The 26,885-nt window shown below is 46.2% G+C and overlaps 1 protein-coding gene across 1 annotated transcript; it reads left to right on the forward strand.

Moving 5' to 3' along the window:
- LOC135258642 (membrane-associated guanylate kinase, WW and PDZ domain-containing protein 2-like) lies at nucleotides 1–26,885 on the forward strand. The gene is made up of 3 exons (XM_064342085.1): nucleotides 1–804; nucleotides 26,349–26,512; nucleotides 26,871–26,885. The coding sequence occupies exons 1-3, from the start codon at nucleotides 507–509 to the stop codon at nucleotides 26,883–26,885; spliced, it is 477 nt and encodes a 158-aa protein (XP_064198155.1). The 5' UTR covers nucleotides 1–506.

The following is a 26,885-nucleotide window of genomic DNA, read 5'->3' on the forward strand; positions in this document are numbered from 1 at the left end:
CGGCAAAACGTAGAAGCCTGATTAATCACATAGGCAATACGCTATTATTCGGTTTTCACTCTCAGTTTTTCGAGACGTGATGTAGCAAGAAGCTAGACAGCGGGGAATGTGAAGATGGTTCGTCTGGCTGACGTTCCTCCGTGCGTTTTCGGCGGCGCATGCAGTGTCGGGCTGGTTGCCGTGGGTTACTCTTCCCGCCGCTCAGCCTTTTCTCCTCCGTGGTTTTCCCTGTGCGGTGAGATTCGGAGCCCTGTTCTCCCCTCCTCCAGACATCACATCCGGGTCACTTCCCTGCAACTGCAAGAGAATCTGCTCCTCCACCGTTACAGGGAAACGCAGCCGTAGCCAGCTGCTGTGTGCGATAGCTGGCATGGACATTAACACTGGCATCCAGCGTATTTAAAAACGTCAAGCATCTATTCAGGGGCAGGCGATACCCGGAGCGAGGGGAAGGATAACAACTTATTGCATGGGCGCCCTCATGTAATATTCATCTTTTTCCAGCAATGTCCAAAACCTTGAAAAAGAAAAACCACTGGACCAACAAAGTCCACGAGACCGTCCTTTGCAGGAATAAAGAAGGCGAGCTCGGGTTCGAGCTGAAGGGAGGCGCCGAGAACGGCCAGTTCCCGCATCTCGGAGAGGTGAAGCAGGGCAAAGTGGCCTGTCAGAGCGGCAAGCTGTCCCAGGACGAGCTGCTTCTGGAGGTCAATGACACGCCGGTGGCCGGACTCACCATTCGGGATGTGCTCGCCGTCATTAAACACTGCAAGGACCCCGTCCGCCTCAAGTGTGTCAAACAAGGTGAGCGAGCGAGCGAGCAGCGTAAACACGGCTGCTACAGAGGTTTTGCCCGCATGTCTGCGCGACCCCGCCGTGCCAAGGAGCATATAATTCATGACACGTAGTACCATTGTTTTGTTTTTCCCCAAAAAAACTATCCTGAGTCAAGAATCCAAAATGCTGCGCAGCGTTATGGATATGATAAACTTTGCCTATTGTCTGTCGCTCATTGTTGTTATGAAGGGGCGTAGCGCTGCGGAGCGGTGTTTGGGCTGTCCTCTTTTACAGCTTCATCATTCGACGTTTAAACTCGATTGTAAAGTTGTTCATTGTTGCCAAGTAGCGGGATCGATGCCCTGTGTGAAAGGGGGTGTGTTCAGTTTGTGCGGTGTAATCCGATCCCGACGGGAAATCTCCGAGGAATTCCTGTTTCTAGCGGGTTGTTTTGCGTTGTTGTAAATCGCACTGTGTCAGTGATATGTGCGTACCGCCTTGTGTGCTTTTATTTCGTTGTCTGTCATAAAACGTAAAAGTATCGGGCTCGCTTGCAAGTGGGCCATTGCTTGACACATTTGCTCGTGGGTGTGGCATTTTATTTAATTTGTTTATTACAAGTTTCATGTGCATTTGGTTCACTCCGGTGTAAATGGTAGCGCTGCTGGCTAGCTGCGTGATTCTTTCACTCGGGCCTAAAACGGCCGGCCACGTTTAACTTAACAGCCATGATGTGTTAGGTACTGTTGAAACTGGTCCGTAACCGATAGAATTGACATATCATGCATTTATATAGCGGGCTGGATACGGTTATTTTAGACTGCCGAAGGTATCTAGAAGAGGAATTGTAGTGTGATGTAGTTTACTCTCTGTGCACAAAAGCGGTGTCTCACCTGGCAGCCGCAGTTCCCAGTCCGCACTGTTGCCCTAACGGGGGAAACGGCATCTGGCAGCGTTTTGCATTGCACTTGAGAAAAATGTATTTAAAATAGACACCCTTCAGATGATAAACAAAGTTCCAAATGCGGTTATTGTAACATTATGATACGATTATGGAGTGACACATTTAAGTTTACATTATTTTTACTTATATAATATTGTTAATGTTTAGATAGGTGTAGTCGGTATGTGGCTCAGAGGTTGTGGGTTTAATTCCCAGCTGATTGTTGCAATCTTACCACTGAGCTGAGTGATTAACCTGAATTGCTTCATTAAATTTCTGGCCGTATAATGGATTGTATGGAAAGAATGCAATCTGGTTAACCGCTCTGGATAAGAGTATCTGCTAAGTGTGAATGGAAATGTAAGATAAGCACAAAGATCTCCTACCATCTAACATCAGCATTGAGTCCAGTAGAGTACAGGGTGGTGATGAGTTTCTGGGTGTTGAGTGCAGTGGGGTACAGTGTAGTGATGAGTTTCTGGGTGTTAGGTGCTGTAGAGTACAGTGTGGTGATGAGTTTGGGTCTTGATGCTGTAGAGTCAGTGTGGTGTGAGTGTGGTGGCATTGTGTGATGAGTTTCTGTGTGGGCATTGTGTGCAACAGAGTTCTGTGTGTTGATGGGTGTTTTGTGCTGTAGGGTACAGTGTGTTAGTGAGTCTCTGGGTGTTGATTGCAGGGATGTGCAGTGTGGTGATGAGTTTCTGGGTGTTGAGTGCAGTAGAGTACAGTGTGGTGATGAGTTTCTGGGTGTTGAGTGCAGTAGAGTACAGTGTGGTGATGAGTTTCTGGGTGTTGAGTGCAGTAGAGTACAGTGTGGTGATGAGTTATAGGTGTTGATGAGAAGTACAGGGTGTGGTGTGAGTTTATACAGTGTGTTGATGAGTTAATGTAGAGTGGTGATGATGGTGATGAGTTCTGTGTGAGGCTAAACAGTGTGTTGATGAGTTTACATGTATTGAGTGCAGTGATGTACAGTGTGGTGATGAGTTTCTGGCTGTTGAGTGCAGTAGAGTACAGTGTGTTGATGAGTTTACATGTATTGAGTGCAGTGATGTACGGTGTGGTGATGAGTTTATGTAGGCTCTGAGATGCGGACGTGTGTTTGAGCTGTGAGTCTGTACTGGCTGGCGCTGATCCATGACATGGAGGTTGGCAGTAGAGCCAGGGTCGTCACGGTGACCTACATCTGTCAGTTTCTTTGCGCAGTAATATTATTGGGACACACACACACACACAAATGCACACATGTATGCATGCATTTGACAAGTGTACACACACACACCTGTTTGCACACACATACACGCACATGCTTACACACACGCAGACACACACACATACATACTCACTCAGTTTTGGTTTGACCAAAGGGTTTACTTTCAGAGGATGAAGACTCTTCCACTTTAACAGTCCCTCGGTGTCTGTGGCTAGGAATGGAAGCACTACACTACTATGCGGGAAGGGGTTCTGGGATGTGTAGTACTATATGCATTGTGGCAAGGAGGGATACTGCAATGTATGCTCTGCATGTGCAGCGTGCTTCACCCACCATCTGTGAAGAGCTAGTCTGGACAGCAGAATGTTCTGGCAGGGTCACAGAACAGAGGAGAACGAGAACTGCAGAGTTTCACTCAAATCATATCACGCTCTCTCATTGGACAACATACCTGACCACAATAGTGCTCTGATTGGACAATATGCACGCTCATTGAAGTTTTCTGATTGGACAATATAGCTACCTGCCCATATCAGTTCTCTGATTGGATAGTGGCTCTGCCATCCATGATAGCTTGTCTTTCATGCATGTTTTTTTGAAAACATGAATCTAAGCAGCATTCACATGAAAGAGTCTAATGCTGATATAATTTAATACATGGTATTTCATACAAACAAGGTTATCTAAGGTAAGGCTCCTGTGACTGGGTATTGTTCATTTTCTGGTGGGTTGTCTGGAGATGAGAGGAAGGCTTGAGTTTTCTTTATATTGGTTATTCATAGTTTTGTGGAAAAATAAACAAACATACTACTTTCCCCTGGCGTGTCCTAGACCTGTCACCTCAGCCCAGATATCTAGAGACTAGGAACGTGCTGCCAGGGACTCAGTTACAAGAACAGAATAAAGTTATTTGAATGTAGCACACAGTGACATTTTTTGAAATAACATATTCACGTCACAACAGGAGCGCGGTGGCATTGTGTTAGAGAGATATGTCATCATTCTCTCTCTGTCTCTCAGCTGAAAAATAAGGGGAAAAAAAACAACTGCTGTTGCTTCTGCCTTGGCAAGCGTGCTGTGCAGTTGAGAACCTTGTCATATGACTTCTGGGTTTTTACCGGTATTAGGCTAAATAAAGATAAACCGCGTTTCCAGTTCGGGCACTTCAGTGTTGCAGTCTTGCTCTCATTTGAATGTTGGATTTTCTGAGTCCGTGTGTGTTTCTATTAGTACCCTCTGCTTTATCTTTTCACAAATGGCTGAAGCCTCGGCTGAGCTGCTACTCAAATGGTTTCATTAAAAATTCACGGAGTAAAAATGCTCTTCAGCTGCAAAGCCACAGGCACCGTTTTTCACTCTATTGAGAGAAAAATAATGGAATGAATTTTTTTTTTCTGTTTAACAGTTAATTAGACTATATTAAAGAAATATTAAGTTAGGTTTCTATAATGGAAGTCATATGAGGACATCATTGCCTAGAGCCACAGTGCAGAATATTGATAACCTGCCCATAGCCATTGTACAAAATAATGTTATCCAGTCCATAGCTACAGCACAACATAATGCTAGCCGAACCATAGCCACAGCACAAAATAATACTAAATAGCCCATAGCTACATCACAGAATAATGCTAATCAGCCCATAGTCCCCTAGCCACAGTACAGAGTAATGCTAACCAGCCCATAGCCAGTGCATATGATAATATTAACCAGCCCATATGCCCCGTAGCCACAGTACAGAGTAGTGCTAACCAGTCCATAGCCAGTGCACAGGATAATGCTAACCAGCCCATAGTCACTGCGCAGGATAATGCTAACGAGTCGGTAGGCTTTGTGAAGTGTGTGAGGGCTGCTGAGTCTCTTGTTTTTTTGTTTAAATAATAGGAGGTCAGGCGAGGAAAGTGGTGTATTGTTGGAGTGTGTGTTCTCTTGCCCTTCATTATGCAGACTCAGTCTGTTGGCCTACAGTAATTCACTGCATGAATAAACTCACTTTCTGTGCGGAGAGGCAGTTGCCCGCATCTGCCAGGCCACACGAGGGGTGTCTAAACTCGGACGCTTTGCGGCCTTTCCCCCCCTCTTATCTGCAGTGTAATAGAATAGAATGGAACTTCCTGGAGCAGAAGGTAAGGGAATGGGGCAGAGTATAATAGAGTGGTGCTTATTGATCCACAGGGGGAATCGGGGTGCTGCTTGCTGCAGGTTTCCCTGTTATGAGGTACGGCGCGGGTAGCGCCAGAGCTGCAGATCAGCGTGACGGGGGTACGCGCCGCAAATAGCGAGTCCGAGCACACGCTCCAGTATCCCACAAGGCCGAGCAGCCCCAGGAGAGTATGACGCTGCGTATCACCGGTGGATCGGCTGCCAGGGTGCTGGCTTTCGTTCAAAGCTGCAGTCAAGCTTTGTGTGTGACTCAGAAAAACCTTGAATATGAATTTATGTACCACTGTACTCATCTGCCCAGGCTGAGCAGAGCAGGGTGTCTGTACCATAGCGCTAACCTGTCCAGAGAAGGTTACCTGTACCACAGCGCTAACCTGTCCACAGAAGGTTACCTGTACCACAGCGCTAACCTGTCCAGAGAAGGGTATCTGTACCACAGCGCTAACCTGTCCAGAGAAGGGTATCTGTACCACAGCGCTAACCTGTCCAGAGAAGGGTATCTGTACCACAGCGCTAACCTGTCCAGAGAAGGGTATCTGTACCACAGCGCTAACCTGTCCAGAGAAGGGTATCTGTACCACAGCGCTAACCTGTCCAGAGAAGGGTATCTGTCCCACAGCGCTAACCTGTCCAGAGAAGGGTATCTGTCCCACAGCGCTAACCTGTCCAGAGAAGGGTATCTGTACCACAGCGCTAACCTGTTCAGAGAAGGGTATCTGTCCCACAGCGCTAACCTGTCCAGAGAAGGGTATCTGTACCACAGCGCTAACCTGTCCAGAGAAAGGTATCTGTACCACAGCGCTAACCTACCCTGAGCAGGGTATCTGTGCTAATAAAGCTGATAAAGCACAGTGCAGTTTGCATGCTAACTGCTAAAGGATGTGATTGTTAAAACAGCAGCGCTGCAGTATAGACCTCTATGCCCCCCGTGCACTTATACTCAACTCTCTGGACTGCTAAAGATTAGGGTGTGTGTGTGTGTGTTATAGTATGTCTGCATTATAGTGTTAGTATGTGGTATGTATAGTGTGGGATAGCGTGTGTGTGTGTGTGTGTGTGTGTGTGTGTTATAGTATGTCTGCATTATAGTGTTAGTATGTGGTATGTATAGTGTGGGATAGCGTGTGTGTGTGTGCTGTAGTGTATCTGTCATAGTGTGTGTGTGTATGTTATAATGTGTGTGTTGTAGGGTGTAGCTATATGTTACAAATGTGTTTATTTGTGTTTGTGCGTCTGTGTGTGCATGTGTGTGTGTGTGTGTGTGTGTGTGTGTGTTAAAGTATTTTCTCAGTCAGTACTCTCAGGCATTTAGCACCTGTCTTGTGTACAGTGACAGCTCTAAAGTCACTATGCACATGTGCTCAGTGTTAAAGGTCCCCTGTTACAGACTTTGTAGCATTTATTGATTGTTGGTTCTCTGGGTGCGGGACTGCAGGTCCTGCCTGCATCTGAGCCAGGTCCGGGGCAGCCTTCCAGGGGTATTCCCTGTGTCCCAGAACTGGGGTCCTTTCAGCTAGCTTCAGAGAGGACTTCCCAGCATGTGTGTGTGTGTGTGTGTGCCTGTGTGTGCATGTGTGTGTGTGTCTGTTCATGCATGTGTGTGTGTGTGTGTGTGTGTGTGTGTGTGTGTGTGTGTGTGTGTGTGCGTGTGTGTATACATGCACGTGTGTGTCTGTTCATCTGTGTGTTTGTGTGTGCACGTGTGCATGCGTGTGCGTGTCTGTTCATGCAAGTGTGTGTGTGTGTGTTTACGTGCGCGTGTGTTTTCCAGTGTCCTTTCAGTTAGCCTCGGACCGGCCTGCCCAGCGTGCGTGTGCAAATACTCCACTCCGTAACCATGGCAGCTGCACAAACACTCTGCTTTGAGATTCTTATACTCACCAAGCCATGCTGCCATGACTCTTCCCCCTCCCTATTACAATACCCAATCAGATTTCACCCTGACCTGTAGCCTGTGACATCATGCCACATGATGTCTCTTCAATAGGAATATATTCTCAAATGCATTCCAATACTGAGTGTATTCACAGATATGTTCCTGATTTCTAATACTTTATATTTTTCTCAGGGTTGTTAAGGATAGGAAATATGATTCAGGGACACTCACGGTTTATGATGATATGAGATATGATTCAGGGGACACTCAGGGATTATAGTGATATGAGATGATTTGGCGGACACTCAGGGCTTATGATATGAGATATGATTTGGTAATGAAGTCTCTGTACTGACCAACAGAATGTACTCTGATTAGCCTACATGTTGAGATTAGTCTCTCAGGGGGCGTGAGGTGTTGGTGTATGAGTGGCTGCTGCTGTGATCACAGTTCACAGCCAAACGCACGCAGTTATGCATCAGCCAAACACGGCTCACTTTTACAGCACAGCTGTCGGGACATACATCAGCACAGCAGACATGTACATGGGGATCACCAGGTCTGGACTGAGTGTGACTTCTAAGCATTTAATTGCTAAATGTTAACAAAAATGCTAAATGGTTAGTAAAACCTCTGAACGAATAGATGCATTTATAAAGTGCCAACATTATTAAAATAATTAAAAACCATTTTCTTTTACAGTGTCCTATTTTCATTGTGATTTTCGTAGGCTTGTGTTTAATAGTATTCGTATGATATTTAGCCAGTTTTTAAATTTTATGGAATATACATATGTATATATATTTTAAAGAGTCAGTAAACCCAACACCTTATTACTGTTATGTCCTCTCCATGCATTTGAAGTTGTCCAGTCTGTACTCCCCACCATATGTCACTTTTCTGTAATTTGCGCTCTTGTGTTGGCCAAATTATGTGCTTTTGAAATCCATTCTGTGACTGCTTTTGCAACTTTGTATTTAAAAGGACATCTTGGCTATAGTTTAGGTAGGCCGTTGGTTTGGAATGAAATGCAGCAAATTTAGAACTAGTTGGCTAAACGCATTTTATTTTGCTCCGTATAACAGTTTTATCAATTTTTCAAGTTTTGCCCATCTCTAATCTGGACAGGAAGGGTGAGTGTTGTCATGGCAGCCTTGAGATCTTATCTCTTTGTGACATGTCTGGCTCTCTGGCCCGACTGTAACAAACATACTAAAACGGCCAATCGGTGAGCGGCGTTTCCCAGTGTTGAAAGCGTCGCGCTTCTCTATGATTACTGTACACCGGGAAGGTTATAATCACCCGTCTGTCCACGTCTCTCAGCAGCGTATCTGCCTTTGAAAAACCTCGACCACTGCAGGGTTCCTTCCCTTTTCATTCCCCACAGTAGCTAATGCTTGCTGGATCAAACGTGATTATTCTCCAGGGACGCAGCTCGTCCTGCGCGCTCGATGCGCTTCCTGCTTTGGAAGCGGGCGCGTCCTTCGCTGGCTGGATCTGCGGGAATCACGCGCTCGCTGTGGAGGAACTGGCCGGACGCACACACACACGCCTCTCTCTATCTCTTCTCCTCCCTTTTCGGTCTGTTACTCTCCCTCTCTCTCTCTCTCTCTCTCTGACGGCGTACGCTCTGTGTCCGTGTGCATGTGTGAGAGAGATTGTGTGTACATGTGCTGTATGTATGTGTTCTGAATGTTTATGAGCATGTGATTGTGCATGTACAGTGCAGTCCATACGTATTTGGACAGTTACTCAATTGTTGTTGTTTTGGCTGTGTACTCCAGCACATTGGATTTGAAATGAAACATTGAATATGAGGTTGGAGTGCAGATTTTCAGCTTTAATTTAAGGGTATTTTCATCCATATCCAGTGATCCATGTAGGAATTACAGCTCTTTTATACATAGTTCCCCCATTTTTGGGGACCTGAAGTAATTGAACGAATTAACTATCTTAAATAAAGCTGTCGTATTTAGTACTTAAGTTGTTTTTATCGTGTACTTATTAGCAAACTCAAGCCTGGCTGTTCCGTTTCTTGAGTCTTAACCAGTAATTAGCATCTTACAGTGAGCCCTCTGTGGGCATGCTGGTGTACATCTCTATTTTAGTCTCCTACATTTCAACATCCAACAGTTGAAAAGGGGATTTTCTTCACAATTAAAAGTATTCTTAGTTCAGCCACTACAGTGATCTTCTGTGGTCTTTCAGGTTGTTGCTATTGCTGAGCTCGCCAGTGCATTCTTGTTTCTTAACAACGTACCAAACAAATGATTTTGCCACATCCAATGTTTTGGCTATGTCTTTGATCAGTTTATTTTTCCACCCCATGATGGCCGGCTTTACTGGCAATTGACACTTTTTTAGTCCTCATGTTGAGCAACAACAGCGACAGACTCCAAATGCAAATTCCACACCTAGAATCAGCTCTAGACCTTTTGTTAGCATTCTTGTGCATGAACTAATGATACAGGAACTCACAGCTGGCCAAGAAACAGCAGAGCAGCCGACCTCCCTATTACTTATGATCCCCCAAAACGTGGGAACTATGTTTTAAAAACTACAATTCGTACATGGTTTACCTCACCCAACATAGATATATACCTTCAAATTAAAGCTGACAAGCTACACTTTAACCTCATATTCATTGTTTTATTACAAATCCAATGTGCTGCAGTACAGAGCCAAAACAACAAGTGTGGTAATGCAATGTATATGTACAGCATATGCATGTGTGTGCTTGTGTTTTTCTGTGTATGTGGGCGAGTGTGTGTGTGTGTGGGCGTGTATGTGGGCGTGTATGTGTGTTTGTGTGTGTATGTGGGTGTGTATGTGGGCGTGTGTCTGTGTGTCTGTGTGTGTGTGTGCGTACAGGGTATACTGTGATATTTCTTGGTGCAGAGATGGTTCAAGCCGAGTCTGTGGCATTTCACACTGCAGCTCATCTCTGTTCTCAGATGGAAGAGATTAGCTCTGCTGCAGGACGATTTTCCTCTGAATTACCAATGCCTTTTTTTCTGGCTGTTCCTTGAAAAAGTAGCACTAAAGACAACAGATAGGGCATCCCACTGACTGACTGACTGATTCATACACTCACACACTCATTCACTCACTGGCTGACAGACAGATTCATTCACTCACAGGCTGACTGACAGATTCATGGACTCACTCACTCACTCACTGGCTGATTCAGTCACTCACTTCATTTAATCTTGCTGGCTGTCAGTTGTATGCTTTGCATGTTTCTCGTTACTTTACAGTACCATTAAACACGGAGAAAGCAGTGTGTCTCTTAAATGCTCACATCCGGCATCACAGAAACTCAAATGAAACGCTCACATCCTGTAATACAGAAACTCAAATGAAACGCTCACATCCTGTAATGCAGAAACTCAAATGAAATGCTCGCGCTTTGCCTGCTGTTGCCAAGCTGAGCTGCAGGTCTCCGCATTGACTGAAATAGACTTATTACAGCCATTATGAGTCTGAGTCTGTCTGTGTCTCTGCATTCACACAAAGTTCCCCAGCGGGACTCATCTCGTCTCCGCCGTTTGTTTCCAGCGGCAGACAAATTACCCCGGTCTACAGATCACTCTGCATGCATTACTGCGCCACGCGCCTGAAAGGATGGAAGCTGTTCTAATGACGTCCAGGGCACAGTGACCTGCTAAAGACTGTGTGTGTGTGTGTGTGTGTGTGTGTGTGTGTGCATGTGTGCGTCAAACTACCCCTCTATCAACACCCAGAAGAACCAAGAAATCTCACGTAGCCAAAGGAATTTTTCAAGGATCAGAGATCATTTCCACAATATGAAAGTCTTCATTACATGCCTGCATTTCTTCAGTTAAGTTGTAGTTTTACATTCTATAGAATTTGTGGGGTACATTACCTGTGAAATGGGGGCTTTGGCTGTGTACCCAGAGGAAGTGATCCTCAGTGTGTACCCACAGGAAGTGGTCCTCAATCAAGAAGTGATCCTCAGTGTGCTCACACATAGGGTGTGTCCTATTACTTGTCACTCCTCACCTCCTTTCCTCCACTCCCCCAATACCACTCATCTCCTATCCAGAGGTATGTGGAGGAAAGGAGAGAGGAGGCCTGAAGAAAATTGAGACCGCTTATTGGCTTCTCCGTCATAAAAGCCAACTATTGAGGCAACAACCCTATCATAAGTGCTAGTTTTCTGCTGATCTCAGAAACAGTCCCATTGCCAATCACACATCTTATGCGTGATCAGCCCATTTAAAGCTGCAAAAAAGCTTGTAAGTTGTACTGTAACCTGTACAGACATGAGCCTGGCATTGCAGTTAATGTCAAGACACTGGTCAATGTGTCATAAGCAACATTAGATGAAAGTAAAACAAACAACAATTTACTATAATTTCAGATTTCTGATTTGCCCAATGTCTGAACAGACAGAGCACTAATTCACCTCATATCCTATAGTTATACTGTGACAGCCTACATTCTATTGGCAGTTCATTGCATCTCACAGGCTAATTCGGAAACATTTCCGTCGATTAGCTAAATTAACCTGTCGCTTCATATTATCTGAGTTATTGTTTCATAATGTTCAGTGTTCACATTTAAAAACATTTATTTCCCACTTTAATATCTGAAATCAAATTTGTTGGTAATATACGTCCTTAGGAAATGGTTGAATAAATGAATTCATGGATACTCTTCACATAGTGAAATAATGGTAGCTGCCATGTTTATTTATGTTCAGTCATGTTCATTTAAGCAACATGCATACAAGAAAATAAAAAACCTGTTTCCTTGTCTTAAATTGCCAAATTTGTCTATTAGATTAGAGCCACAAATCTAACTGACATTTTGTCATCTGTTGTCGACAATCTAGCCTTCGGGTAGGATACTGTGTGTCATAATAACCGACTGAACCACACACAAATTTGGCTAAATATCTTGCATAATTGGGGAAATTCAGGTTCTCCACCAACTCTGCTTTCTAAAGTTTGGATGGTGTCAGATTCTGTTGGATGGTGATTCAATCTCTGTGGGCATGAGCATGGTGATGTCACAAAGAAACGTGAAAAGAGTTCCGTGGTAGCGTACATCAATGCATCCTTCATGGAGAAGGTTAGGTTTGGGCCGAGTTTTAAACTGCTTCACTTGTCTCCTCCTATATTGGGATATTGGAGCGAGGGAGGCCACAAAGATCGGTTTCCAGGGTACGGAGGAGACAAGGTGGTAGTGGAAGAAAGGAGGATACCTTATCAAGTATTGGGACAGACCCAGGGAGTTATCTTCAGTTTGTGCCCACAGGAAGTGACTCTTAGCGTGTACCCACAATATGTGGTCCTCAGTGTGAGAATCAGTGTGTACACACACAGTGTGTAAAAGGCCACACCTATTTATGTCCTCAGTAATATTTAGACCATCGTGTGATGTGAGGTGGGCGTGTGTGCGCAGAGCTTCGTACAGAGCTGGAATGGGCGGAGAGCTTTGAGCAGATGAGCACAGTTGTGTTGCAGGGGGAGAGAAGGAGGGGATGTTTTTACAGCTGGAAAATTTCACACTGTTGCAAAATTTCCCTGGCAGATACCGCCTCGTGGATTCCATGGAGGAGGAATTCCGCTTGTGAAAATGTGAAAATTCCCTCTTTTGCAGAGACGAGGCTGCTGGGTCCCACAGCGCCTCCTCCGTTCAGTCTGCCTACCTGCAGGTTGGCTGAGGAAAAGACTGGTTAACAGCTCCTTTAAAACTTAGTTTAAATCCTCCCCAAAAACAATAAAAAGCCCCCCTCAAGGGTTCCATAAATCATGTGTTTTCAGGTAATGGTTTCAGTTAATTGTTCTGTGCCTAGCACAGAGTTGATAGTAAATATACTATAATTTTGACTGTCTGTCCCGTGAAATCTATAAACCCCCACCTGCGATGAGCAGGAAATGCAGGGGAGGGAGGAGGTGCCATTATTTATCACATACTCCTACTCAACCTCCTTTATCAGACACTTCTACTGTGCCTCCTTTATTTATCGCACACTTTTACTGCACCTCCTTTTAAAATTTCTCCTTTAAAATCATACAGGAATGGGAGGCTTTGGCCTCTGAGCCTTGATATGTTTTGAGTAATCGGACCACTTTGGGGAAGTGAGGGAGTAGTCTGAGCACAGGGTCTTGCAGGAGGTGGAGATTCCCCACCTGACGGACAGGTAGACGGGGTGTTTATATGTCATTAGAAGGAAAGCTCATAAGCCCTTCTCCCTCCATTTTAGTGATTCTTATTGAATGAATGCGATTAAATGGTTAATTTTTAAGCCTGGGGTTGTTTGTTTGTTTCTGTGGGTTTTCAGACTCCGTTCCAGAAAGAACAGTGGCGACTTCCTTCCTGATCTCTGCCAGGGGATCAATTTCCCTTGAAGTTAATAAAGGGAAGTGGCCAACGATTTAGAGGAAGGTTCTCTTAGTTCATGCATCTGAAACACTTTACTTTTGAAGGCATTTCAGGAGCTCTGGTGGTCACTGGTGTAACTGCGGGTGTCATATTTTATTTTAAATTGGGTCAAAACCAGCGTGTTGATCCGCTTCTTTCAGTTTGTGGCACGGAGCCAAAGTTTGATTTGAGTCACATGATTTAGCTCTCTTGGACATAGAAGGCTGAATTAAAAAATCTGCGGTTTCTCTCTCTTTATTTCAGTCTCTTAAAATAACCTGTGAAGCACAGAGGTGATTGTAAAAAAAAAAAAAAAGTTCTGTTCTGTAGAGGGAGCACATCTCTCCTTGATTCACTGATTTTCAGAGCAGATAGGACCGTGAAGAAGTGCTGTTGCCTGAATGTATGAAAGCCTAGCAGTAAGTCATTGCGTTGTCTGAGCTGTCTCAGAGAGGGAGAGGGAGATGGAGCAAGAGGGAGAGGGAGGGCTGTCCTGCCCTGTTCTAAATTTCTGAATCCCTTCCATTTCTGGTAAGGGTGACCCTGAGAGGCAGCCTGCATGGCAATGATATGAAAAACTGCACCTCTATACTGCACACTACCAGCAGACACTGTACACCTGCACTACAGAACACTCTGCCTGACACTGCACCTATAGAACACTGCACCACACTGCCCTGAACCTAAGAAAACTGCACCTAGAACACTGACACCAATAGACACTCACACCCATAGAACACTGACCAAAAAACTGCACCCACATAGAACACTGACACTGAACCAAAGAACAGCACACTGACTAGACACTGCACTGCACGTACAGAATACTGTACACTGCACCTATTATTGCTGTAACAATTTGTGTGTGAAATAAGCAGGTTTGTATGAGCTGCACCTGTGAGCAGATGGTTCTATTACACACAGGTCCCCAGCTGCTAACAAACAAGGTAGCAGCCCATTTAACAGAAATGCATAAATAAAGGCCAATCTGTTTCTTATGATGTCCTTGTAGTGCGTTATAGGGATGCAAGCACACACATACACGCATGCACACACACACACTCACACACACACATGCACACATGCACACACACACACTCTCACACAGACACACATACACACATTCACACACACACACACACACGCACACACATATATTGTGTGCCTTCATTGATTTAGTGTGAGCAGTGATCAGTAAGTGCAGAAAGCCTGGTCAGGCCAGAGTCTCATAAAGCTGCGTGCGACTGTTACTTAATACGCCATCTTTCTCACCCACGCAAAGCACAGCATTCTGGGCTCATTAATATTCACAGAGAAACGTGCACCTCTGGCTCGAGCTCTTGCGACACGCTGTGACAACCAGTTTGTCTGAGAGTATCAATGAACTCTATGAACTTGTGTGTGTGTGTGTGTGTGTGTGTGTGTGTGTGAATGGGAGCCACCACTAACTTATTAGCACAGTGTTCAGAGTGCCAGAGGTTATGTGGCTGCTGGGGGGTTTGAGCGGGAAATGGTTCTCTCGTGGCAGCTCACTTTAATGATGAGCCCGAGTGTTCTCCATCCCTGGTGAGTTCACATGGACACTGGGCTGCTTCATTGATTTACATCTGTAGCTCGCGGCTGACTCCGGCATCAAAGCAGACCTGCTTGGAAACTGGTGTAGCGCCCGCTAAGGAGCTGCAGAGCTGTGCTCTCTGAAGGGTCACGGAGTTACACTCTGAAGGGTTATAGCGTTACGCCCCCTAGAGGGTTACAGAGTTACGCTCTTTAAACAGCTACAGGTACACTCTAAAGGGTTTACACGCTCTCTAAAGAGCTGCAGTTACCCTCTCCAAAGGCTTATAGACTTACGACCGCTAAAGAGTTACAGTTATGCCCTCTACAGGGTTACAGAGTTATACTCTTTAAGGCATTACAGAGCTACACTCTATATGGGGTTACAGTTACACTCTAAAGGGTTAGAGTTACGTTCTCTGAAGATTTAGTAACTCTGTCTCAAGGGTTAAAGAGTTACTCTCTCTGAAGGGTTACAGAGCTACAGTCTGAGGTGTAACAGAGTGTCGCTCTAAGGTTTTATTAAGCTACTCTCTCTATGGGGTTAGTTACACTCAAAAGGGTTAGAGTTCCTTTGTCTGAAGATTTAGTTACACTCTCTTAAAGTGTCACAGAGTGAGAGTTACACTTTTAAAGAGTTTGGTACACTCCCCAAAGGGTTAACCCGCTTCTGTAGTGCCCCCTGAAAAAAGAAATACCCAAAATAAAATTGTTACTATTCTTGAACCCTTTTGACTACAGGCATAATGCTAGTCTCTTCTGAAAGGTAACCCATGGGAGCTTGGTTTCAAAGAGTCTGAATTACTCTAAATATTACCGGAAGAAAGTAACAGAAGCTCAAACACATTGACACGGAGAACAAAAGATATGTTAAAAGATATATTTGTTGAGTGGGTACAGATGCTTGTGGCTGTGCCTCGTGGGCTTGGAAACACAATGGGGTGCCACAGCAACAGTGCTGGATACAATCCTGGTTCAAATTTGGTGACAATACCACCAATATTGTTATTCTGGATTGCTTTCCTAGTCTGTGTCTAGACGGGTGTCGAAAAAGGCCATTTGGGGACTCCAAAAGGACACTTGTTTACTAAATATTATGGGTCTTTAGAGGTGTGAAACGCTATATTTTGTATGCTATATGCTCATGGAAGAACTGTGCTGAAATTAGCTCCCTTTCCCCCTGCCTGTCACCCTCCTTGCCTCCCCACCTATTATAAAATAAGGAACCGCTGTCATTGAAACATTAGCATTTTAAAATAGTTTGTAGAGCTAGAACTGTGAGTTTAACACTTTCAAACAGTGTATTGTATGACCAGGTAGATTGAAATTTTCACAGTGAAAAAGCAGAACGAATGCAGATAAGCCCACTCTGGCCCGAATTTGGGCTGGTGCGACTCAAGGGGTTAACGGATTTCAGCGTGTGACGCGTCACACTTTCTACAGTGTCGCTCCCTCTGAAGTGCTATGCGCTGCGTGAGTTTCTGTGCGTGCGTGTGTGTGTGTGTGCACTCGGTGACCTGAGTCACCTGTGTGTGGCACATCTTATTCTCCCGTGGTCTCCTGGCGTCTCCATGGTAACGCCGTGAGGGCATCGGCCCAGTGGTTCCTGGATCCTCTCGGGCTGAGCTGCGTCCGTCTAATCGGCCTGTAATTAGGGCTAAACTGCGCAAAATTACCGTCTGCGTGGACACCTGCAGGGGCTCTTCAGGGTCCTCTTATCTGTCCCTCAGGGGATACAGGGATCCCTCAGTCCCGTGTCCAAAATCCCAAACCCACAAACACCCCCCCCCCTCCCCCCCCGTGGCTCACATATCAGCTGTCTGATTTGATTCCAGTGCTGTCAGAACAGGGGCCATTTCATTGGCCAACAGCCATTTCTGTGCCATTTGTGTGGATGTCATCTGCTGAATGAGGAAAGGACTTGCTACCTGTGAGTGACTGCTGCTTGGAATTCTGTTCTGTTACAGTCACAGCCCTACACTGCCACTGAAGCCCTGTGGTTTGGTGTTGTATGTGGGGTGTGTGTGTGTGTGTGTGTGTGTGTGTGTCTGTATGTGTTTGTGTGTGTGTGCATATGTGCACATGTGTGTATGTGTGTGTGTATGTGCGTGTCTGCACGTGAGAGTGTGTGAGTGAGTCTGTGTGTGTGTGTGTCTGCTCGCTGCTTCGATTTCAGGGGTAGGAGCGTAGAGAGGCTTTGTTCAGCAGCAGCTGAGACAGATTTAATGCAAAGCATTTCCATTCTGTCTTCTTGTTCCAGTAAATCTTTCATGGTCTCGGATGCTGGTGGAGTGAGTTTAATATCACTCTAGGCTTGCACCTGTCACATGCAGTACAATTCTGCATTTACCTACTCACACATTACAGTGCTATATTTACCTGCACACCTCACAGCTCTGCATTTACCTGCACACACGCTGCATGCTGCATTTACCTGCACACGCTGCATGCTGCATTTACCTGCACGTGTTGCATTTATGAAGTTATTCAAATTGACAAGATTACCTCCTGAACAAATGCGCTTCACAAATATGCGAACAATGTCACCATTTTTCACTAAATCCTCCTATTGTCACGTTTGTATTTAACTCGTATTTTCTTGTTCACCTGCACATTGCTAGTCAACTCGATCAATTCGCAGAAATATCGCTCAGGTAGCTAAATGAGAAAAAACGGCTAATTTGTAGCGAGGCTGAAGAAAGTCCCAGCGACTCCCTGCCAGTTCCGCTTCCTCTGCGTGACGTCCCCTCACACCTCCGTGCTTTATTAGATCCTCCGGGCTCCGCCGCTCTCTGCCGCACACCTGCTCACGGGTCCTTCCTCCGGAGGAAGGAAATGAAGCCTTTCTCCCAAACCCATCAATAATAAAGGGAAGTATTAATCAATATGTCAACTGCATTATTAATATGACTTCAAGTGCGCTTTGTTGATGCGCGATAACTTAATCGAACGTTTAAGGAACGCCCTATTTCCCCTGTGCGGTTGTGCGGACTTAAAGGTCATATTTGTGAAATGTAAAGGTCACATGAGGTCATAGCTTTGCGATGGACTGGAGACCCGTCCAGGGTTTGTTCCTGCTTCTCGCACAATGCATGCTGGGATAGGCTCAAGCATGCCTGCGACCCTGATCAGAAATAAGCAGGTTAAATAGTGGATGGATGGATGGATGGATGGATGACATGAGGTCATATTTGAATGTATGTTAGAATGATGGGGGGACAGGAACATACAGCTTCACTGTGGTTTAAGTTTGAATGCATATTAACGTAACGCTTTGTTGTCCTGACAGCAGTAAGCACTGTACACCAGCGCATGTTTTATTTACAGTGCATTCATTTACAGCATTGCTCATGGAATAATACAGCAGGCAGCGAAACCGTGGTGTATGTGCATGTATGCATGTATTGGCTCGGTCTGGGCCTGTGGTCCATGTGTAAGAACACGCGCTCCATGAGAGGGGGGGGTGTGGGGGGTAGATAACGCTAGGGTGCTGTCGAACCCGAGTGCAGCCAGAAAGATCGGCATTAGCAAGCAGCCACATCGGCTAACGGCCTGTTCCTGGACCCAAGAGGGCCTCTCACAAACAACAACTGTGTCTATTTCAATATTACAGTATATATCAAACATCGGAACTGTGTGTGTGTGTGTGTGTTTGTGTGCGTGTGGGTGTGTATATGCGGGTTTGAGCGAGGGTGCGTGCGCGTGTGTTTGAGTGTGTGCATGTGTGCGGATGCGTCGGGGGACCCATTTAATCTTTGTTTGTTTTTGCTCCTGCGAAAGGCTGCTCTGGGCTTGTGCTCTTAGGAATGGCTCAGCATTGATCCGTGGGGAGTACCGCTGTGCTTGTGGACAGACATGATTAAAATAACCCAGGTTTCAGGGATCAAACAAACACACACGCAAGCACACAAGATGGATGCTGCGTGCGGTATTGTATTTTGTGTGAAAAGAAAAATTGTTACCTTCACAAGGTCATCTGTAAGTGTATTCAGCTCAGAGCTGAATGAAAGTGTTTATAATTAACACACACAGAGATAGAGAGAGAGTGAGAGAGAGAGAGGTGAGCTGTTACTCCTAAGATTATATTTCTACTGTAAAGTTTCTATGTAAACATGTAAACATTTCTTAATATCAGAAAGATTTCCCCAATATTTGTATGAGGCCTCATACTGTATGTTATTATGCCGCTTTGGAACTATTTTACGACTGAATATTGTGTTTACCCAGCTCACTCCAGTCTTTTTCCTGCTCTTGCACAATTCCTTCAACATGTCCATCCTGTTTGTTTGGTAGCAGCTATGCAAACGAAAAGAAATAGCAAATGCTGTGACCACTATTGCAGCCATTTCTGGTTGTATTATATTGTTTCCAAGGAGATAAAGTGACACTGAGTCCCTCTCTCTCTCTGCAGTGTCTGTGTGCTACAGACAGGTGCAGGAGATGCACAGGTGATCCTCTGATCCACATGAAATGGGCGAAGGCACTACAGCGCTAATGTGCACACGCTAGCAGCTCCCCAATCCAGGCCTCCAAGAACTGCTCTGATCTTGATGGACATTTCATTTTGTGTGTGTGTGTGTCTGTCTGTGTGTGTGGGGGGGGGGTGAGTGTGTGTGTGTGTGTGTGTGTGTTTGCGTGTGTGGGTGAGTGTGGGTGTGTGTTTGTGTGTGCGTGGGTGTGTGTGTGTGTGGGAGGCAGGTCAATAAGGCAGAGCCTTGTTCTCATTAGCAAATGTCCACCACATTCTTATCTGTATGATTTTTCGAAAGGCTATTATCATAAACGATACAAACTCAACACGGCGCATAACGTCAATATTCACTTCATCACGCACATTTGAATGAGATCAGAGTTACCCTCACCCCCCCCCACAGTTCCCATCAGCCCCCTGGAGGACCAACAGAGGACTGTGTTGTGTGTGTGTGTGATAGAAAGAGTGTGAGAGTGTGTGTTTCACTGTGTGATGGAATGAATATGTGTGTGTCAGAAAGAAGGAGAGAGTATATACATGCGCCGGCATGTTAGAGAGTGAGAAAGAGGGAGAGGGAGAGAGAAAGAGAGCGAGAGAGTGTGTGTGTGTGTGTGAGAGAGAGAGAGAGAAAGAGAGAGATATCATCAACCCTGATCATCAACACTAAATCCGCTGGGCTTACAAAATGATATCATCACTGCTGGCCTAACACACTGACGTCAATAATCTACTGGCCTAACACATTTATATCATCGATCTGCTAGCGTAACACGCCGATAGCATCACTCTGCCCGGCCTAACACTGCTCATCTGCTAGCTCAACACACTGATATCCCCTATCTCCTGGCCTGTCACATTGATATCATTCAACTGCCAGCCTAACACGCCGGAGATCATCGACCTGTTGGCCTAACACACAATGCGAGCAGACCGGATTCCTGAAGAACAAACTTTATCGCCGTCCGCGTTCGTTGTCCAATAGGGAGGCTGTGCCATTGTGATCACATGAAGACAGATGGGTTGAGCCGACTGCTGTTAAATTGGTAATTAACCTGTCTACGGCTGCATAAAATCAGTGCTCCACTGTGTTGCATGGTTAATGCGATACGTCCACTGAACGACACTTCATTAGAGAAAGAGATTTACGCTCCTCACCCTGTTTGACTTCATTACCTGCACAGATATGACGACTGCTTCAGTCGGGTAATTGGGACGTGAGGTTTTTATGATTAGTTCAGAGGAAGTCTCTGCCTGTCTGTCTGTCTGTCAGTCTGGCTGTCTGTAGTCTCGTTGCACAGTGCTGTGACTGCACAGGATTACAGTATCAGCTCACTGACCATATCATGGCTCATCGACCGTATTACAGCTCACTGACCGTATCAGAGATGACTGACCGCATTACAGCTCACTGACCGTATCAGAGATCATCGATCGTATCACAGCTCACTGACCATATTACAGATCACCAACCATATCACAGACCACCATCCATATCACAGCTCGCCGATAGTATCAGCTCACTGACCGTATCGTGGCTCATCACAGACAACCTGTAAATGTTTCTGGTAGGTTAAAACTCACTTTATGGCAGGAAGTAGACATTTCTCGGTAGTTGGTGGCTTATCCAATCAGCAGGCCTTGCCCAGGGAAGCCCCGGTCACTGTGGACACTGTCTATTTCACCTGGTAATCTGACAGGCGCAAGCCATGTGTGTATGAGTGTGTGTGGATGCATGTATGCGTATGTGTATGCGTGTGTCTTTGTGTGTGTGTATGTGTGGGCGTTTGGATACGTGTGTGAGTGTGCATGTCTGTATGTGTGTGGGTGTTTGGATGCATGTGTGAGTGTTCATGTCTGTATGTGTGTGGGTGGGTGTTTTCATCCGTATGGACATGTATATTTGTGTGTGTGTGTGTATGTGTGTGTATGAGTGTGTGGATGCATGTATGCGTATGCGTATGCGTGTGTCTTTGTGTGTGTATGTGTGGGCGTTTGGATACGTGTGTGAGTGTGTGTATGTGTGTGTATGTGTGCATGCTTCTGCGCGTGTATATTTGTGTGTGTGCATGTATTTGTTCATAGCGCAGGGGTCCCCTCTCTTGGGGTTGGTTGGAGAGGTGACGCTCATTAATCCTGCAGTAGTGTGTGCAGTAATTAGCACAGTCTCTGCAGCTATAGCATACAGGCCTGAACTCTCAGTCAGCTCCCCTGAACTCACCAGTCTGTGAGTCCCGTACTGAACCTCAACTCAACCCCCCTACAGAAATTAATTCAGACATTTCCTTGTGCACTTCATGTCTCCATGGAACATAACTTGTGTTTCTCGGAGGGGGTAGTAAATGTAGCACGCTGTAACTTTAGATATAGCACGTTGTAGCAGTAGCTGTGTTTGGTGTAGCATTTTGTAGAGGTAGCTGTAGCATTAGCATTATGGAGCTGTGGCTGTAACTTCAACGTGATTCAGCTTGAGCTTCGGCTGTAGCATGTTGCAGTGGTAGCTGTAGCCTTAGCGTTATGGAGCTGTGGCTGTAGCTTTAGTGTGACCTGTGATGTATCTGCAGCTAATGCTGTAGCGCGTTGTAGCCGTAGCTTTACCTACGGCGTTCGCGGTGTTAAAGACGCCTGACTCGCGGGGCGACAGGAGCGCTGCCGGCTGACAGCCCTGTAATTTTCCCGCCTTTCAGAGAGGGGAGATGTGTTTCCTGCCACCGGAGCGCTCCGAATTACCGTCTTGTTTCCCCGCCTGAACGGTGCAAACCGCCAGCGCTTTGATCCTCTCTTATTATGAGTGAGCAAATAAATGCAGTGTGCCTGACACCGAGGAAACCGGGGGAGCGTCGCTCCGCTTAACCAGCGCCCTGAAAGCCTTTCAACTTTCTCCATTGATTAATTATTCATCGGGGACATTCCTGAGCGCAGTCGCTCTTTGTATTATTCATCGGCGCGCCGGTCGGCTCCACCGCAAACACGCGCGCCGCGCTACGCTCGCGGGAGATTAAGGAGGCCGCTGAGGTCTGACCCCTTGTAAGACATACGGTGCGAACGTTAGGTGGCCCTAAATGGTGGAGGGGTACATGCTTGTGTGTGTGTGTGTGTGTGCGTGTGCTGGTGTACATCATGTGTGTATGTGTGTGCGTGCGTGTGTGTACGTGTATGTGTGTGTGTGTGTGTATGTGCGTGTGCTGGTGTACATCATGTGTGCATGTGTGTGCGTGCGTGTGTGTACGTGTATGTGTGTAGATATGTCTTTGTGGTTTATGTGCACTTAAACAGGTAGTGCGTTGAAATTAGGCTGAAATGATCAACCTTAGTTAGTTATGTAATCCAGCAGGCAAATGAACCAGCATTCACATTATTTATGATTCTCTGTGGTTGGCACTGTGACCGGCTCTGTGATTGTTGGTTTAATTAAGCTTCCTAAAGTGCAAGTGCTCATGGGAATTTAAGACACATGCACACACACACCCATTCCTACACATACGTAGAGACCTGTTCATCTGTTTCAGTGAGAGATCTTGACCCCGGTCGCCTTTTCGTTCGTACCCCAGTGTCAGTATGTGACTCATGACTTGGGGGGCGCGGTACAGAGAGGCTGAGCTCCGTGTGTTCGATCCGGCAGCAGATAAACACCCTGACCTCTGTTTGACCCCTGCAGCTCGCTCACATAAACGTAACTGACTTATCTCACACATACGCATGTGCGCGCGCATACACACATACACATGCACACCCATAGGTGCACATAGACACACACACACACACACAAACACACACGTGCATACGCACGCAGGTGTGGAAAAGCTTTATGATTTGAATGTTACTGTGGCATTCAGTCCGCCGGTGAACGGCGGTGTGTTCCTCTCCACAGTTCGGGCTCGAGACAGGGTGCACACACAGAGAGAGCGAGCTTTGATTTTCGTTTCGTTTCGTTTCAGTTTTGTTTGTCCCAGCAAGACAAAAAAAGTAAACCCGCCGCTGAAAAGCTAGAGGAGCCGAGCAACTGAACAGCGGGCCAGCTACGAACACTGAGCCGAAAGGCTGCCGCTCAGTTTTGCTTGCTTTTGTCTTTATTGTTTTAGTTTGTTGTTTTAGTCTATTGTTTTCGCCCGGAAACCGTGAGATGGACGGGTGAAAATACTTTCTCTCTCTCTCCACGCGGCAACCAACGGTGCACTCCCGGAACTGCCTGCATCTCCCTCCCAGGGGTGTCACACGCCTTTTAAACATCTGAAGAGTGCACAGTTCTGTTCTGCTGAAGAGTTTCATTTGAAAAGTGCAATCCACATATAGTTTAGCAGATTGTCATGTTACCCGGTCATCTCACAATAGTAGCATATTTGCTGCGCGTGGGGTTTCCCTTGATGTCAGCAAGCAGAGGGCATCTGCTTTGTGAAAGATGCCTTATTTACTGTTTGTCAGACAGCATCCCAGTCACTAACTGGAATGTGGTGCATTAATACGGCTGACCAACAGAGGGCGCTGCAGGACCTCCAAATCCCGTCCACCAATCAGAGGCTGGATCTCATTGTGAAAGGGCACCCCTTGGCAGAGTGATGCTCCTCTGTTCCCTCGTCACTTCTTTCTCTCTCTCCCTCCCTCCCGTCCTCTCTATTTCCCAGTCTCTCTCTCTCTCCCTCCCTCTCTCCCTTCCTCTCTTTTTCCCGGTCTCTCTCTGTCGGGTTCAGTGGAGATCAGTGGCGAAGCAGCGGTTGTCTTGTTCGAGCCGTAGATAGAAGGGCTGAGAGTGAGCCAATCCAGACAGGAGAAGAGGTAGGCGCTCGCTGTCGAGTCTGTGCTGGATCAGCGCAGAGTCAGTGCCCGGTCTGTGCTCGTTTCTGTGGAGTTATACCTGCGAGAAGCGGACACAACATCTGTACCAGCTGCAGAGGAGGTGATATTACTGCCTTTGACTGAGCACTGAGTGTGTATGTGTGTGTTTGTGTGTGTATGTTTGTGTATTCTTATGTGTTTATGTGTGTTTGCATGCGTGTGTGTGACTTTGTGCATTTTTTGAAGTATGTATGAAATATGATTGCTTGTTTGCATGTGTGTATTTTTATCTGTTTGTGTGTGTATGTATGTGTGTGTGTGTGTGGTGTTTGTATGTCTGTGTGTATATATGTGTGCATGTGTGCCTGTGCATATGTGTGAGGGTTTGTGTGTACATGTGCATACATGTTTGTGTGTGTGTGTGTGTGTGTGTGTGTAAGAGCACACGCGCGCTTGTGTGTGTGCGTGTGTGTGTGTGTGAGAGTGTATGTCTATGTGTATATATGTGCGCGTGTGTGTTGCATGCATGCATGTGGATGTATGTGTGTGTGTGTGTGTGTGTATGTGTATGTGTGTGTGCATGTGAGTGTGTGTATGTGTGTGTTTGTGTGTGTGTGAGAGTGTATGTATATGTGTATATATGTGCTCGTGTGTGTTGCATGCATGCATGTGGATGTATGTGTGTGTATGTGAGTGTGTGTATGTGTATGTGTGTGTGCATGTGAGTGTGTGTATGTGTGTGTTTGTGTGCATGTGAGTGTGTGTATGTGTATGTGTGTGTGCATGTGAGTGTGTGTATGTGTGTGTGTGTGTGCATGTGAGTGTGTGTATGTGTGTGTTTGTGTGATAGTTACACAGTGACCGGTCTGTGGGCTTCATTATGGCTTTGCGGTGCTTCTCTCTTTGTTTATATGAGGAAGCTGAATGAGGCTCAGTCGCGCTTCAGAGCTGATTAGTAAAACACATGCAGTCTCTCTTACCTTTTAACATAATGAGGATTTATCTCTGTCCTTGTGGACATTTGTGCTTTGATTTCAAATCAGTCCAAAGTTTGGAGAGTGTGTGTGTGTGTGTGTGTCTGTGTGTGACAAGAAAAGATAGATGTAGAGAGAGAGAAAGAGAGAGAGATAGATAGAGAGCACGTTTTCATATGTGTGTGTGCGTGTTCGTGTGATTCCTTCATGTGAAAAGACATGTCTGTCGAGCTTGCTCATTAAAAATGTTTTATTCATAGTGTCATCCTTCATTTCCTGCTGAAGTGTTACTGGCGTATGGATGTTCTGAAGCGGAGCAGTGCTGGATTTCTCAGCTGCGGAGCGCGAGGCGGTGTGGAATGCGCTCCGATAGCATCTCAATGTCATTGCGTTACAGAGCAGCCAACGTGCTAGCCCGCTGGTGAAAAGCAAACAAGCGTATTTTACAGCTGATTGAAGATAAAAATGAAATGCTTGTGTCCGGGGTCAGCCTGGTGAGGAACCGTGGGGATCGCTATCCAGGGGGCCCACGGTCCTGTCCCTGCTTGCAGTGTGTGTAGATCTTATGTACCTGTGTGTCTGTGTGTGTGTGTGTGTGTCAGTTGTATGTGTGTATGTGTATGTGTGTGTGGGTTTGTGTATGTGAGTGTGGAGTGTGTATGTATTGTGTGTGTATCTGTTGCATGTGTATATGTGTGCATGTATGTGTGAGTGTGTATCTATTTGTATGCATGTGTGTATGTCTGTTGTGTGTGTGGTTGTGTGTGTTTGTATGTTTGTATGTATGTGTATCTGTGCATGTCTGCACATATATGTCTGTTGTGTGTGTGTGTGTGTGTGAGGGGCATGTGGAGCTGACAGTCGTTGTGCTGGTTTTGCCCTTCCCTCCTGCTGAGGTAGCAGTATCCCTCCCCCTCCCCCTCCCCTCCTCCCATCCCCCCATCCCCCCATCCCCCACCGGCCCATTCATTCACTGGGGGAGGGGCTGGGAGAGCATTTAAGATTGTAGGCTGAACGGTGTGTGTGTGCACATGTGTGTGTGCCTGTGCCTGTGTGTGCGCGTATGTATGTGTGTGTGTGTGTGTGTATGTGTGTGTGTGTGTGCGCGAATATGTGGTTGTGTGTATGTGTGTGTGTGCGCATGCCTGCATGTGTGTGTGTGTGTGTGTTTTTGTGTAGCTGACCCAGGCTGTGTGTGTTCTTTGGCTCTGCAGGTGGTGTTGTTGATAAAGACCTACGTCACTACCTCAACCTGCGCTTCCAGAAGGGGTCAGTGGACCACGAGCTGCAGCAGATCATCCGAGACAACCTGTACTCGCACGTCCCTGTGATATCCAAACTCGCAGTGTCCCTGGAGTATCACAATCCGCACCGTCCTGTGAGATCCCAACTCCGCAGTGTCCCTGTGAGTTCACAAGTCCGCAGGTCCTGTGAGTATCACAACTCCATGCTGTCCCGGAGTATCACACTCTGTACCATCCCAGTGAGTATCCCAACTCCGCAGTGTCCCCTGTGAGTATCACAACTCCATGCTGTCCCCTGTGAGTATCACAACTCTGTACCATCCCCAGTGAGTATCCCAACTCCGCAGTGTCCCCTGTGAGTATCACAACTCCATGCTGTCCCCTGTGAATATCCCAACTCTGTACCATCCCCAGTGAGTATCCCAACTCCATTCCCTCCCCTGTGAGTATCCCAACTCTGCAGTGTCCCCTGTGAATATTCCACCCCCACAGACCTCCTCTAAGTAA

Source organism: Anguilla rostrata, chromosome 7 (genome assembly GCF_018555375.3).
Source record: "Anguilla rostrata isolate EN2019 chromosome 7, ASM1855537v3, whole genome shotgun sequence".
In the NCBI taxonomy this organism is placed as follows: Eukaryota; Metazoa; Chordata; class Actinopteri; order Anguilliformes; family Anguillidae; genus Anguilla; species Anguilla rostrata.

Coding starts and splice junctions, on each gene's coding strand:
- LOC135258642 (XM_064342085.1), top strand. CDS start 507: ATGTCCAAAACCTTGAAAAAGAAAAACCACTGGACCAACAAAGTCCAC. Junction 805..26,348: donor CCTCAAGTGTGTCAAACAAG/GTGAGCGAGCGA, acceptor TTGGCTCTGCAG/GTGGTGTTGTTGATAAAGAC.